A 13765-nucleotide genomic window follows, 5' to 3' on the forward strand; every position below is an offset into this window, starting at 1 on the left:
ATATATATATATATATATATATATATATATATATATATATATATATATATATATATATATATATATATATACACAACACTTCTTAGCACCGCGCCCTGGGGTGTACAAGTGCACAGGATGTGTTGTGTGTAATACCTTGATTTTGGGTACAGAGTTCAGGCATCCAAGGACTGGCAAAAGTTACAAGATCAGACAGAGGATGACGTGCACAACCACTATGGTTGTATATATCATCAAATGTCCTTGTGGTCTTCTCTATTGCGGTAAAACCGTGAGGCAGCTAAAAGAAAGGGTTAACATGCATAGGGCGAGTATCAGGGCAGCGTTAGACACTAATAGGATTATTGATCCTAACAAACAGGACATTGCCCAGCAGCCCGTGGCCAAGCATTGGCGTGAGGCAAAGCACAATCCTGCCCAATTTAAATGCATGCCCATCGATCATGTACCTAAACCCCCGAGGGGTGGTGCCGTTGAGAAGCTGCTATTGAAAAGAGAGGCTTTTCTGGATCTTTGAACTAGACTGTGTAGCCCCCAAAGGGTTAAATGGACAACTACAGCTCAACTGTTTCCTAACCTAACTTGGTTTTGTCGTATTGACAGGTTCTGTGTACTCCGCTCCATAAGAAATTAGATACTAACAACCATGTGAAGAAAGAATGTATTTACTACTGTGTAAGTAGAAACAGTATCCTTTATTGTCTGTATGTAAAATGATTTTTATGTCTTATTTTTTTCACAATGTTGCAATATACATGGACACTGTCATACACTAATGGACTGCACACAGATACCCGGTGGTAAAAAGTGATATTGCAATTGCTATTTGAAAAAAGGCAAATGGAGACAGGGATGGACTTACATGCCTTATATGGACTGGTGACATCATTTTTGGCGCCCAAAATTCACTTTGGCGTGGGTATTTAATTGTAACTTTGTTATTGCACTGTATCCTTGAGAAAGGTCCCCATGTGGGACCGAAACGTCGGATGATGTGTGAATAGATCAACACTTTTTTTCACTCGAATCATACAGAGTGTGCTGACCCTCTTTTCAATATTGCTACAAACTTGGTCGTGCACCTCTGGCTTCGTCTATGACCGAGTGCAGGCACTGTCTGACATTACATATGCACAACGTATTAGTTCCGAGCACCCCACAGATACATTGATCGAGAATTATTCTTTGAATTACCCTTACGTGGACATGGAAAGCGGCAGCCAAGGTTCTGTACATACAGACAGAAGTGAAAACTTCACATCGGAAGAGATACAGAATATCCTGTTCACCGAAACCTTTACGGATACCTTTGGTGATCTTGGAGCCAAAGAGGCTTATTATGAAATACTACGTCTGAGCATGAAAGAGATTGAATTGCATTTGCATGGCATATCGTTATCAGACTATTATCGTGAGAAGAAAATACCAAGATTTTTATCTACAACACACTGGTACCGCCATGGGTTCTAGGGTAGTGCCAGCCTATGCCAATGCGTACATGTATGAATTTGAGAGTAAACATATATATGGTCACGACCTCTTTAAAAAGCATGGCAGTTTTTACAGGCACTACATAGACGATTTGTTCTTTCTGTGGACAGGGCCTTCTGAACAGTTGGAATTGTTTGTGCAATCACTTAATGAGTTAGACACGCCAGCAGAGCCGGACTGGGAGTAAAAAGCAGCCCGGGCAAAAAAAATCAAAGCAGCCCAGATGTAAACACACAATGCTCTTGTACTCAAACACACTTGTAAATTGGGTTAAAGCGTATACATTGGTGTCCACTTTGTGGGTCTGTTCACCTTCGATGTATGCAAATAAAAATGATCCTCAAAATAATTGTGATATACTGGCATAAATGCTATAATTCATCAATGCAGTTGCCTATATAAATCAATCAACGGCTTGAAAATTTAAGTAAAGGTCCAAATTGCTTTTATGTGAACCACTCTGATGCAATTTAGCATCTGTTAGTAAATCAGTCCCAGTGTATTTAAAGAGCATTTTTAAACAACTACCCTCAAACCTTCCTGTTATATGGTAAATAGTACAGGGGTATACTTATGCTGACCTGGTTTTCTTGTATATCTCTGTACAGACTATGAGCAAACGTAAGGGACTGTTCCCTGCTGAATTGTGCTTAGTACAGGGGAATACCTATGCTGCCATAGTTTTATGGGATCTCTCTGTACAGACTATGAACAAACTTAGGGGACTGTTCCTGCTGAATTGTGCTTAGTACAAGGAATACCTATGCTGCCATAGTTTTATGGGATCTCTCTGTACAGACTATGAGCAAACTTAGGGACTGTTCCTGCTGAATTGTGCTTAGTACAGGGAATACCTATGCTGCCATAGTTTTATGGGATCTCTCTGTACAGACTATGAGCAAACTTAGGGGACTGTTCCTGCTGAATTGTGCTTAGTACAGGGAATACCTATGCTGCCATAGTTTGTATATAAATGTAAATTTATATATAAATACCCTCAGAAATCATTGTGGCAATTCCATGAATAAATACCCCCATAAATCACATCAGGATTGCAGAGTGGCAATTCCATGCATAAATACCCAAAATTGCATAACAGAAGAATGGCACAACTGGAATTTTTGCTAGCAAGGAAATAGTTAAAATTCACAAGGCAGTGTAATAAATATGATTTTTAGCCTTACTGGGCCAGCATACTTTCTGCACTAGTCTGGGGGGGGGGGGAGGATGAATCTGCAGCACCATGATACCCCATTAGACTGCCCTCATTCCCCCATTGTGTAATTTACCCTTTCTCTTTGCCTCTCATTAACCCACTATTATGCAGGGGATTTCCAGAAGTGCTGAAAAATCACATTGCCAGCAGTGGGAAACCAGCCCTTAAAGAGTTCCAGCAATGCAATAACTTCCAGTCCAGCTCTAACAACATCCTATCTCTGAGTGCTGCCTCTCTTCATTCGCTGCAGGGCAGGCCTGGCCAGCACTAGGGTTAAACCCTGCTGTTATTCAATCTGACAGGCTCTACATCATTCTAAACAAACTAACCCAGGCTTCTCTCACAGCGTCTGCAACTGCAGCCCAGCTCGGATCTGAGAAGCTCAGAGAGCAGTGGCGTAAAGAAGGCAGCCATGACCCTGCAATGCTGGGGCCCTTCAGGACCCTCCCCCCCTGACACTGTAATGAGCGCTCCTTCTCCCTCTTCCCCGCACAGAAAAAAAAAAAGAAAACAGATACGGCCCTGGAGGAGGGCTTCAGATCAGTAACTTAGTCTGATAACTGTTACTGCGCGCAGAGGGGAACAACATTTTGCATGCGATTAAAGTTTAAATCCACAAAGCAGCCCATTTCAGCAGTTAATGGAGCGGCCCTTCGGGCATTTGCCCGAACAGGCACATTGTCAGTCCAGCCTGCACGCCAGTTAAACTCACTTCAAATGATAGTTCACAACAAATCAGCTTCTTGGATGTCCAAATCTATAAGTGTAATGGGGCTCTACAGACACGTATTTACACTAAAGATACTGACAGGAATACTCTTTTGCACTATACTAGTCACCACCCTAGGCACCTTCTCGACTCAGTCTCAGATGATGAGGGTGGCCCGCATCGACAGTGATCCTGAACAGAAGAAAATTGATCTTGAGAAAATGGGTTTGAAGTTCCTAGAGAGGGGTTACCCACAATCATTGATCAAACAAACCATCGACACTGTCGCATTAATGGATCGTGAGCAATTGTTACAGAAAAAGGTGCGTCAGGTAGAGGGTGGAGATATGAAAGATATGTATTATGTCAGTAAGTTTAATCCCCATAGTAGGGACACCAAGAGGGCTGTGATGAACTACTGGGAAATAGTGGCTAGTGATGAAGTGATGGGGAAAAGGATCCCACGCAGGCCGAGGTTCAGTTACTCTAGGAATACTAACCTCAAGGAGCATTTGAGTCCCTCTGATCCGGTGGGTAAATACACACAAACCCCAATACAACACTTCTTAGCACCACGCCCTGGGGTGCACAAGTGCACAGGATGTGTTGTGTGTAATACCTTGATTTTGGGTACAGAGTTCAGGCATCCAAGGACTGGCAAAAGTAACAAGATCAGACAGAGGATGACGTGCACAACCACTATGGTTGTATATATCATCAAATGTCCTTGTGGTCTTCTCTATTGCGGTAAAACCGTGAGGCAGCTAAAAGAAAGGGTTAACATGCATAGGGCGAGTATCAGGGCAGCGTTAGACACTAACAGGATTATTGATCCTAACAAACATGACATTGCCAAGCAGCCCGTGGCCAAGCATTGGCGTGAGGCCAAGCACAATCCTACCCAATTTAAATGCATGCCCATCATTCATGTACCTAAACCCCCGAGGGGTGGTGACGTTGAGAAGCTGCTATTGAAAAGAGAGGCTTTCTGGATCTTTGAACTAGACTGTGTAGCCCCCAAAGGGTTAAATGGACAACTACAGCTCAACTGTTTCCTAACCTAACTTGGTTTTGTCGTATTGACAGGTTCTGTGTACTCCGCTCCATAAGAAATTAGATACTAACAACCATGTGAAGAAAGAATGTATTTACTACTGTGTAAGTAGAAACAGTATCCTTTATTGTCTGTATGTAAAATGATACAGTTTTTTTATGTCTTATTTTTTTCACAATGTTGCAATATACATGGACACTGTCATGCACTAATGGACTGCACACGGACACCCGGTGGTAAAAAGTGATATTGCAATTGCTATTTGAAAAAAGGCAAATGGAGACAGGGATGGACTTACATGCCTTATATGGACTGGTGACATCATTTTTGGCGTCATCATCAGACATCATCAGAAGGTCCCTTGAGGTACCGAAACGCGTAGATGTTTATATGATTCAGTAAAGGACTTCTAACAACCTTTATGCCGTGAATGCTTCCTTTTATTTTTGGACTTTATATTGAATTGGGTTAGCACCCGGTGAAATGATCAAATGGCAGAGGTGAGTGCCATATATATATATATATATATATATATATATATATATAATATTACCATGGGGGAGAGGGGGTAACCCCTAAAATCTCTTGGTGCCTTTTATCAAATGTACATGTGCCCTAAGCCTCTCCTTGCACTTATGCAGCAGCAGTGACACTGTCCTGTTGCATGCTGTATACAAGTACACCTATTGATTCTGAGGAATACTGGTAGCTCCAGGGTCCTCACAGTGGCTTCAACAGATACTACATACTAAGCCCTGGACTGGGAGTCAAAATAAACCCTGGCATTTCAAGTACACAGGGGCCCAAACAGCTCCCCACCAGCCCAATAGGACTTTCTTACAGCAGCCCCTCAGAATCCACAGATTCTGGCAAATACTTGTACTTAAAGAATCATTTTGGCACTGAGTACCAAAATGAGGCAATCCCCACAATTCCCTCTGATTTGCACCAAATCAAACTTTCTCCTGTTTTGACACACTGAACTGCATTGTGTGCATCTCTACCTTGCAGCCCCAGTTAAGGTGGCCATACACGGGCCGATAAAAGCTGCCGACAGACCGAGTCGGCAGCTTATTGGCCCGTGTATGGGGGCCCCCGACGGGCTTCCCCGATCGAGATCTGGCCGAAAGTCGGCCAGATCTTGATCGGATGGGATTAAAAATCCCGTCGGATCGCGGCCGCATCTGTTCGTTGATGCGGTCCCGCGATCCGACCGCCCGTTTGGCGAACGCTAGGATCCGATCGTTGGGCCCTAGGGCCCACGATCGGATCAGCCCGATATTGCCCACCTCAAGGTGGGCATATCGGAGGGAGATCCGCTCGTTTGGCGACATCGCCAAACGAGCGGATCTATCCGTGTATGGCCACCTTTACTCTGGAATTATGAGGGTTATTCGGCAATGTGGGTAAAAAACATGGCAACTTGCATCCAAAATTGCACTTTGCGGACTGCTCTTATATTTGTAAATGAACCTTTAAAGACACATGGGCCAATACCATAAGGATTCTGGCAAATCTGAATCCTGCCAACCTACCTAATCTCCTATTATCATCTTGTCATCCTATCAGTGGGGCAACTAGAGTGCCCTGCTGCAAAAATATCTTCGGAAGGGCCCTGCACACTACGATCCCGAACCGCCCTCCTGCCCCATATCCGCCCACTCCCCACCCCACAATTCCTGATGCCTGCTACATCACCTCCAAGTTAGGGGTGTATTTTTTTTTTCAACTATAGAGGAAGCAGACCCCCTGGTCTGGGCTCCCCTGTTCCCCAGGCCCCCCGCAACTGCAGAGTCTGCTTCCTGTATAGTTACCCCACTGCATATTATCCTATAACTAGAATAGGTCAATAGACTATTAGGCTGTAAGGCTAAAAATTCCCCTTGAAAAAAGCTTATTGCTAAAATGTTGGAGTAATTCTCATTTTTGTGTATCCACTTCCTTTTGGGCATCTGCTTTTGATTATACTGGGATGATATGTATTTACATTCTATTGCTGATGGAATTATTCATTCGTTTCATTGGACCACAGAAGCCATATGGACCACAGAATGCAGCACAATAGGATGATGCATTGTCAAATGTAGTGGCATAACTTCACTCTTCTGCCCCCTACCCATCAAGTTACACCAGGAGCACAAGAAAATGGGTCTGATAGCATGGCAAGCAGGCAGGAGCGAGGGTGCCTGGGGGATATGGATGGTCCGTTTCTGGGCCAAATCATGAAGCTGGGAAGCCATGTCTTGACCGTTGCGAAATTCTTCAAATATATAGACAGGGAATGTTCTGTGCAAACGATACCCTTTACAACATGGCAGCTCCCACCTCTGTGTATAAATATGAATATCACACGCAGTAATCTTGGTCCTCACACTCAAGAGAAAGCAAATGAAAATGAACTATATGATCAGCTAACTATATCTCATAGCTATGAGTCTGCCTCTCGGGTTAAGGTGGGGAGGGGTAGGACGGTTAACATCTGCAACACAGCCACTGGTCTAATTCCCACTGTTGACTAATTTAGGGCTCATTTAGTGACCTGCTACTAATCTCAGAATATAAAATCCTCATTGCTGGGTCTTTTTCAGTCAGGGTGACCTTCAGCCTCAGCTCCCAGGAGCAGGGAACACAAACAGTGCATTAGGGAAGAATGTAAGCATTGAGAAGTGTCAACACAAAAGATAGGTGCTCCCTCCCTTCTTTGTGCTCTGGGGGAGGGGTGGGCCAGATCGGTTACCTGCAGTTTGCAGGCGGCCCCTCCAATCTCAGAAGGAAATGCGGACAAATATCTAACAACAATATAGGGAAACTAGGCATTTAATGGCACGGTTCACTAGTGATGGCATTGAGGTGCCAAGGATAGTTTTTATAATGCTTTTTTCACTGACTCCCAGCTGTAATATGGAGAGCAAGCCTGTGACCTATTCTGCAGAAGAATAAAGCAAAGCTGTATTATGATACTCTTCATTTCTGCAAAATGTGCCCTCTTAACCTTGTGCATGAATACTAACGCGTTCAAATATGCCTTTGGCTCTTGAGAATCAATATACAGCATTGTATATGGATATTAAAGAACCTTGCAGTATTAGGCACCGAACTAGGACCTAGAATAAATCTTAATATTAACAACACACCTGGCTGTTTCTCCATTGGCCTGTACCATTGGGGGCAGATGGTTATTATTGAACTGCACAGGTAGTTATGGTCTTCTCTGCCATCAGAAATACAACCGTGCAGAGATGTGACAATATCCTAAGGCAATGTTTCCCAAACTGTAGGGGTGGTTCACTGGAGGGGTTTGGTGCGGTGCTATGAAGACTCAAATATGCCTAAAAGCTCAGCATGAAAACCAGTTAGGGTGAGAATTGGGAATAATGGCCATTTACTCTCCTGGATACACCTGAAAACTAGATTTAAAGGCCAGTTAGGGTAAGAATTGAGAAGAATGGCCATTTACTCTCCTGGATACACCCAAAAGCTTAGCTTGATGACCAGTTAGGGTAATGATATGGATGAATGGACATTTGCTCTCCTAGATGCACCTGAAAGGTAAACCTGAAGGCCAGCTAGGGTAAGAATTGGAGAGAATGGCAATTTGTTCTCTTAAATGCACTTGAAAGCTTAGCTGTAAAACCAGTTAGGTTAAGAACTGGGAAGAATGCCCATTTTCTGCCCTAGATGTTCTTGGAAATATTGACAACCACTATCCTAAGGGCAATGGCACACATATGGATTCTGAGTGATTTGTCATTGCTTACTGGCTAAAAACAATGTCCAGACTTGACCTGTGTGCTATTAGATTAAAGGAAAATACCAATTCTAAAGTTACAAAAATAATTTTTAAACAAAGGTAAATAGACTATTTTGATCTATGTAAAAACACTAAAAATATTCTTTAATTGCACCAGAATCGTAGCATAGACATTATCTTTACAGCATGTGATGCTAAGCCAGGAAGCAACCTCCTGAATATAAATTAAGCAGCAGAGCACAACAAAATTGTTGCAATAGAATCCATCTGTGCAATTTAAAAACACAAAACAATGAATTTGGTTGGCAACAAAACCTTTCCTTAGTGAATAAGAGAAAAACACTTTGGGTGGTGTTTGTGTATGTTCCCATTTGTTGTACTCCACCTTATACTTGAGCAAAGATCACAACTTGAATTGATTGCCATCTTGAGCTTCCTATGCGATATCTTGCAGATGCCCCATCTACCACATGCCTTCCACTACCTCTGGTTGCATGCTGCAGGGGGTCCTTGGTGATCAATCTGAGCAGAAGTCGTCTTGACTTTGTTTATGCATTGTTTAGATACTCTCCATTCTTGACTTCAAGATCACTCCTTTTCCTTAAGTAATGCGAACCTGATCAAACTACCCCTTCTATCATCAGCTACCTGCCCTGGTCTGTATCTGCCCCTCTTCCTTCCCCTGCAGCATCCAAGCATCATAATGCCTGAACAGCAACACAATAATGCAACTGAAGAGCCGACCAAGCCAGGGAATAACCATAGACCCAGCCAGGTACCAGATGCATCCTCCACCTCTGCACTAGAACTCTGGTTCTTCCCACTGTGACCTTTGGTATCATTGACATGCTGTTTATTGCTGTCAAGATGAGCTGGACTGTGCAGGTTGGGTATGGGTTGTCCCACTGGTGCCAACGTAGTTAGAGGGTCTTCGCTGTGAGCTGTATCGGCCAGAGAACTGGTCTTCGATTGGGAGACAGAGTTTGTTTCAGAGACATAGGGTGGTGTAGATAGTGATGACTTGGTAGGAGGAAAAGAACGAAGAGAAGAATCCCCTGGACAAGGTGGATGAGGGAGAGAGTCATGAGAAGAGGTAGGGAGAGAGGGATGAGAGGAGGTAGGGGGAGGTGATGACTCTGTAGGGGATTTGGGTAGTGCAGATGATTGCTGAGCTGGTTGAAGATCTTGAGAAGGAAGAAATGACTGGGGAAGAGGAACAGGGGGGGCAACTGCACCTGATGTGTTTAAGCGATGCAATTTCAAAGATGATCTTGGGTTCAAATCAATATGTCCCAGTTTCTCAAACACCAACAGATCAGGGTCAATACCTGAGGAAAGAGACTGTATTTAATAAGACTCTCATAATAATGTTATCTTTAAAGCCATCATCACATTGGAGGGGTCTCGTGGTTACTGTGAAGTCTACAGAAACAGACAAATAAGGCAATTGGGCCAAAAGTGTCTTATTTGCTTAGGTAGAAAGGAAAGGTGGAGTAAAAAGAAGCAGCAACCTGGCACATTAATGGAAATGGAGAGGAACAGAATAGCAGAATGAAAACTCAGGGTGTGCATGGAGGAAACAGTAAAGCAATAAGGAACTGTCTTGAAAAATGGTGCAAGAAAAAATTATAGTTTGAAGAGAAGGAAAGGAAGAGTGAAAATAGAGTGGAGGGCAAGGGGATGGGAAAGTAGTGAAGCAGTTTTTAAGGATGGAAGAGTGGATGGAGAAAAGGGAAATAGAAAAACTCGATAATACTAATAATAATGCATATAGAACAGAATAAAGGGGGAGAATGTAGTGGAAGTAGTCTATAAATAAGAAGAAAGGGGCTGAGCAGAACATTGACAAGGCGTGAGAGAGTGGAGGCAAAAGAAAAGGGGATGCAAACACAAAACTGCTCCAGAAAGCATTGGGCATAAGGTTCGATTATAGGGAACAATGGGAAAGTGGGATTAGAAAAATAACACAACAGAGAGTTTAAGAAAAAGGTATGAAAGTTGTGCAGTGAAGAGTGATAAGTAATAACAAAGAAATAGGCAAAAGGATGGAACAGAGGGCAAATGGAGGCAATAAAAAAGGCATAAAAAAGTATGTTTGGCACAAGCCCTATTCATTGAACTCATGCAGAAAAGTGTGTGTGTGTGTGGGGGGGGTAATTCCCCTTTAAAACGAAAGTACAGAACAGCTGGGGCAGAAGTGAAGAAAGGAATTCAAGAAAGAAAGGGCCCCCTGGTCCTCCTCCCTTCCACTCACCAGCTGTGATGGTATAGAGGATGGCACTGTCTTTTTGGTGCAGGATGCAGCTCTCTGGGTGGGGGCAGTGGACCAAGTGGCAACTAACTCTTCCTTGGCGGTTATCCAGAAAAGATACTGCCAGGTTGCAGGGTGGTGCTGAGAGAAGGTAGCAGAGGATGCCTAATAAGTCATATTTAATTACTCAAATTACTCATTTCAGCACCAATTATATTTCAGCCAATAGCAGAAAGAAAAGAACTTTGAAAAGAAATTGACTAGACACTCACCTTGATCACAGCACTTTCGGCTGCATCGCTGGGCTGATGGCTCCATCTCTGTTTGCAGCAACTGGGCCCCATGTTGCTCTGACACAGGGAGGTTAAGAAAGAGCCCAGGGAAGCGTCGGATCCAGCAGTCATGGTAGAAGTAAGTTTGAGGGCAGAGGGTGCTGGGTCTGCCAAGAGTCTTTGGTACATACAGAAGAGTGAGGAGAAGGAAGCCAGCACATCCCACACTTAAAGCCATTGCCATGAACCTAAGGGAAATGAAGGGATTCCCTGTGCAGAGAGGAGAGTCTTACTGACATGCATCCAACACCAGATTTATAGTGCTCAAAGTCACCCTAATACAGAGACTGTAGCACCTGTACAGTACTGCACTCAATGGCACCCTCATAGAGACAATGAATGCTACTCTGTATGGAATCTACTCCATGAGAAAACAATATAAAAAAGTACTCCTGCTGCACCCACAAAATATAAAAAGCACTGTCCCCTGTGTATAATATAGTATACTGTCACCTGTGTATAATATAGTATACTGTCACCTGTGTATCAGGCAGATATACTGTCACCTGTGTATAATATAGTATACTGTCACCTGTGTATCAGGCAGATATACTGTCACCTGTGTTTAATATAGATATACTGTTACCTCTGTATAATATAGATCAGGGCTGTCCAACTGGCGGCCCTCCACAAAGTCTGCCTGCTGTGTCTGTTTACCATTTGTAAACCTTAAAAGGTATCACTACAGAGATTAACTGGCCCCTGCATAGTTTAAACCTCAAATTCACACTTTAATGCTAATGGGGTACCAGCACTGTGTCACTGTATGTAGTACATATTAGAGTGGTCCTGATTTTCCTGTCTCCTGCTCTGTTCTGTCTTCCCTATGCTCCCTGTGTGTGTCATACTTTGCCTGCTCTTTGCACCCTGTGTTTGCCATATTCTGCCTGACCTATGACCCCAATGGAACATAAGCCTGGTATTTGTTCTGGGGGGTTGTTAGCATGTGAAAATTATTGTTAGGGGCCCCTAAGGTGTTTAATTATATACTGGGGTACTGTATTATACACAGGGGAGGAGGAGGAGGCATATGGATTTAAGGGTATTTTTTAATATAACTTAACTTTTTTCGCATATGAGTGGCATCCCTGCTGGTTCCGGGCCAAGGTAGTTTGGCACCCTAGGCAAGAGCTTCAATCAGCGCCCCCCCCTGTCCTGCATTACCATTTACCTCCTTACCATGATGGTATTTAAATAAAGAAAGCAAGAAAATATACAACACTTTTTCATTTATATTACTGCCCCCTGTACCTGTACCAGCAAGCCCAGTAGCCATCCATAATACAGCCCCCTGTACCTGTGCCAGTAGCCATCCATTATACTGCCCCCCTATACCTGTGCCAGTAGCCATCCATTATACTGCCCCCCTATACCTGTGCCAGTAGCCATCCATTATACTGCCCCCTTACCTGTGCCAGTAGCAAACCATCATACTGCCCCCCATACCTGTGCCAGCAGCCATCCATCATACAGTCCTCCAGCAGCCACTTATATTGCCCCCAATCTTTACCTGTGCCAGCAGCAGCCAAAAATAAATCTGATAACATCATATTACCCCCAAGTATTTATATACCTGTGCCAGCGCCCAGCCCAGCAGCAACAGCAAACATACACCAAGCATGCCACCAGCTCTCTGCCTCTCTCTGACACCCAACCACATCAGTGACGTCATTGACGCGTATACGCACATCGCACTGCACTGCCGGACCGCACATGAGCTATTACTTGCTGGCAAGAGGGAGAAGGTGAAGGAGGTATGTATACTCTTACCTGTGTATCTAGCAGGTGAAAGTAAACACTCACCCATCGCTTAGTCCCATGCTGAGTGGTTGAACAATACAAACTCACCTGCACACCAAGTGATTGTTCTCTGTCCTGTGTCATGATGTTACTGAGATGGAGCAATCTGCCCTCTCTCTTTCTGCCTTCAGCACCCCACCCCTTGTCTCCTCCTCCTCTTGGGAAGTGGGTGAAACACTACAGGGAAGGGAGGGGGTTATTTCAATATTTTAATAATAATATAATAGAGGAAAAGTGAAGAATTAACAGTTCTGACAGAAGGAGAAACAGTTGCATTTAGCAAGGTGCCGGGTGCATCAGGAACACGTTGAGCCAGGCTCATTGATGAACTCGGCAAAGAAGAAACAGGATCCACAGGACCAGAGAAAATTAGTTTCTAAAAAATATACAAAAATCTACAAAGTGTTTAGTAGAGTTATACAATAGATATATCATAAAAAATAATATATGAACATGAATAATAACAGCAGAGAATGCACCAGATGTAAATAAATGAAGTACATGATCAGTCAGAAGAATTTCTTTTCATTAAGTCTTATTGTAAATGGAAAGAGGGAGTATAAACAACATATCAAGAGTAATAGCATGTTGTATCGAATTCAGAGTTCATGCCAGAAGGTATCCTAGTTTTAAGATTGAACATTCAATAGACTTCTCTCCTAGAGAGAATTTTCGACGTCACCTCCCCAGTTGTTGAGATATACTTTCTCTATACCCTGAATACTAAAGCAGTCCAGGTTCCCAGAATTGCATAAATGCAATGGAAATGCTTGGAAACATTAGTATCTTTCTGTGTGTTAATATCAGAAAGATGCTCTCAAATTCTCTCCTTCAATTTACGCAAGGTTTTTCCTACATATTGACTTTGACATTTTAAACATGTGATGAGGTATACCACATTTTTGGTATTACAATTAATGTATTGTTTGATTTTGTGAGTTCTGCCCTCAGGTTGGTGCATAAAGGTATCACTTTTTTTTCATATTTGGGCAGATCACACACCTTTTTTCGCCACATGTGAAGTTCCCCTTTGTCATTAACCAAGTGGAATTTTGCTCTTTTTTGGTGTTTACCATACTTGGTGATAACATATTACGTTTCTAGTGATGAATTTACACCTTGAGCTCAGAATATCATTTAGTTTTTCATCTGTCCTTAAAA

At 43.1% G+C, this 13765-nt stretch overlaps 1 protein-coding gene across 1 annotated transcript; it reads right to left on the reverse strand.

Moving 5' to 3' along the window:
- Positions 1-8345: 8345 nt before the first annotated feature.
- LOC108710742 (MANSC domain-containing protein 4) lies at positions 8346-12935 on the reverse strand. Its single transcript, XM_018251904.2, has 4 exons — positions 12653-12935; positions 10745-11014; positions 10476-10613; positions 8346-9549 (listed from the first exon to the last, which is right to left on the reverse strand). Exons 2-4 carry the CDS (start codon positions 10986-10988, stop codon positions 8810-8812), a joined length of 1122 nt encoding a protein of 373 aa, XP_018107393.1. The 5' UTR covers positions 10989-11014; positions 12653-12935; the 3' UTR covers positions 8346-8809.
- Positions 12936-13765: the final 830 nt, after the last annotated feature.

This window comes from Xenopus laevis, chromosome 3L, assembly GCF_017654675.1.
Source record: "Xenopus laevis strain J_2021 chromosome 3L, Xenopus_laevis_v10.1, whole genome shotgun sequence".
NCBI classification, from domain to species: Eukaryota; Metazoa; Chordata; class Amphibia; order Anura; family Pipidae; genus Xenopus; species Xenopus laevis.

Coding starts and splice junctions, on each gene's coding strand:
- LOC108710742 (XM_018251904.2), bottom strand. CDS start 10,988: ATGGCAATGGCTTTAAGTGTGGGATGTGCTGGCTTCCTTCTCCTCACT. Junction 10,614..10,744: donor CCGAAAGTGCTGTGATCAAG/GTGAGTGTCTAG, acceptor ACCTTCTCTCAG/CACCACCCTGCAACCTGGCA. Junction 9,550..10,475: donor CCTCTATACCATCACAGCTG/GTGAGTGGAAGG, acceptor CTCTTTCCTCAG/GTATTGACCCTGATCTGTTG.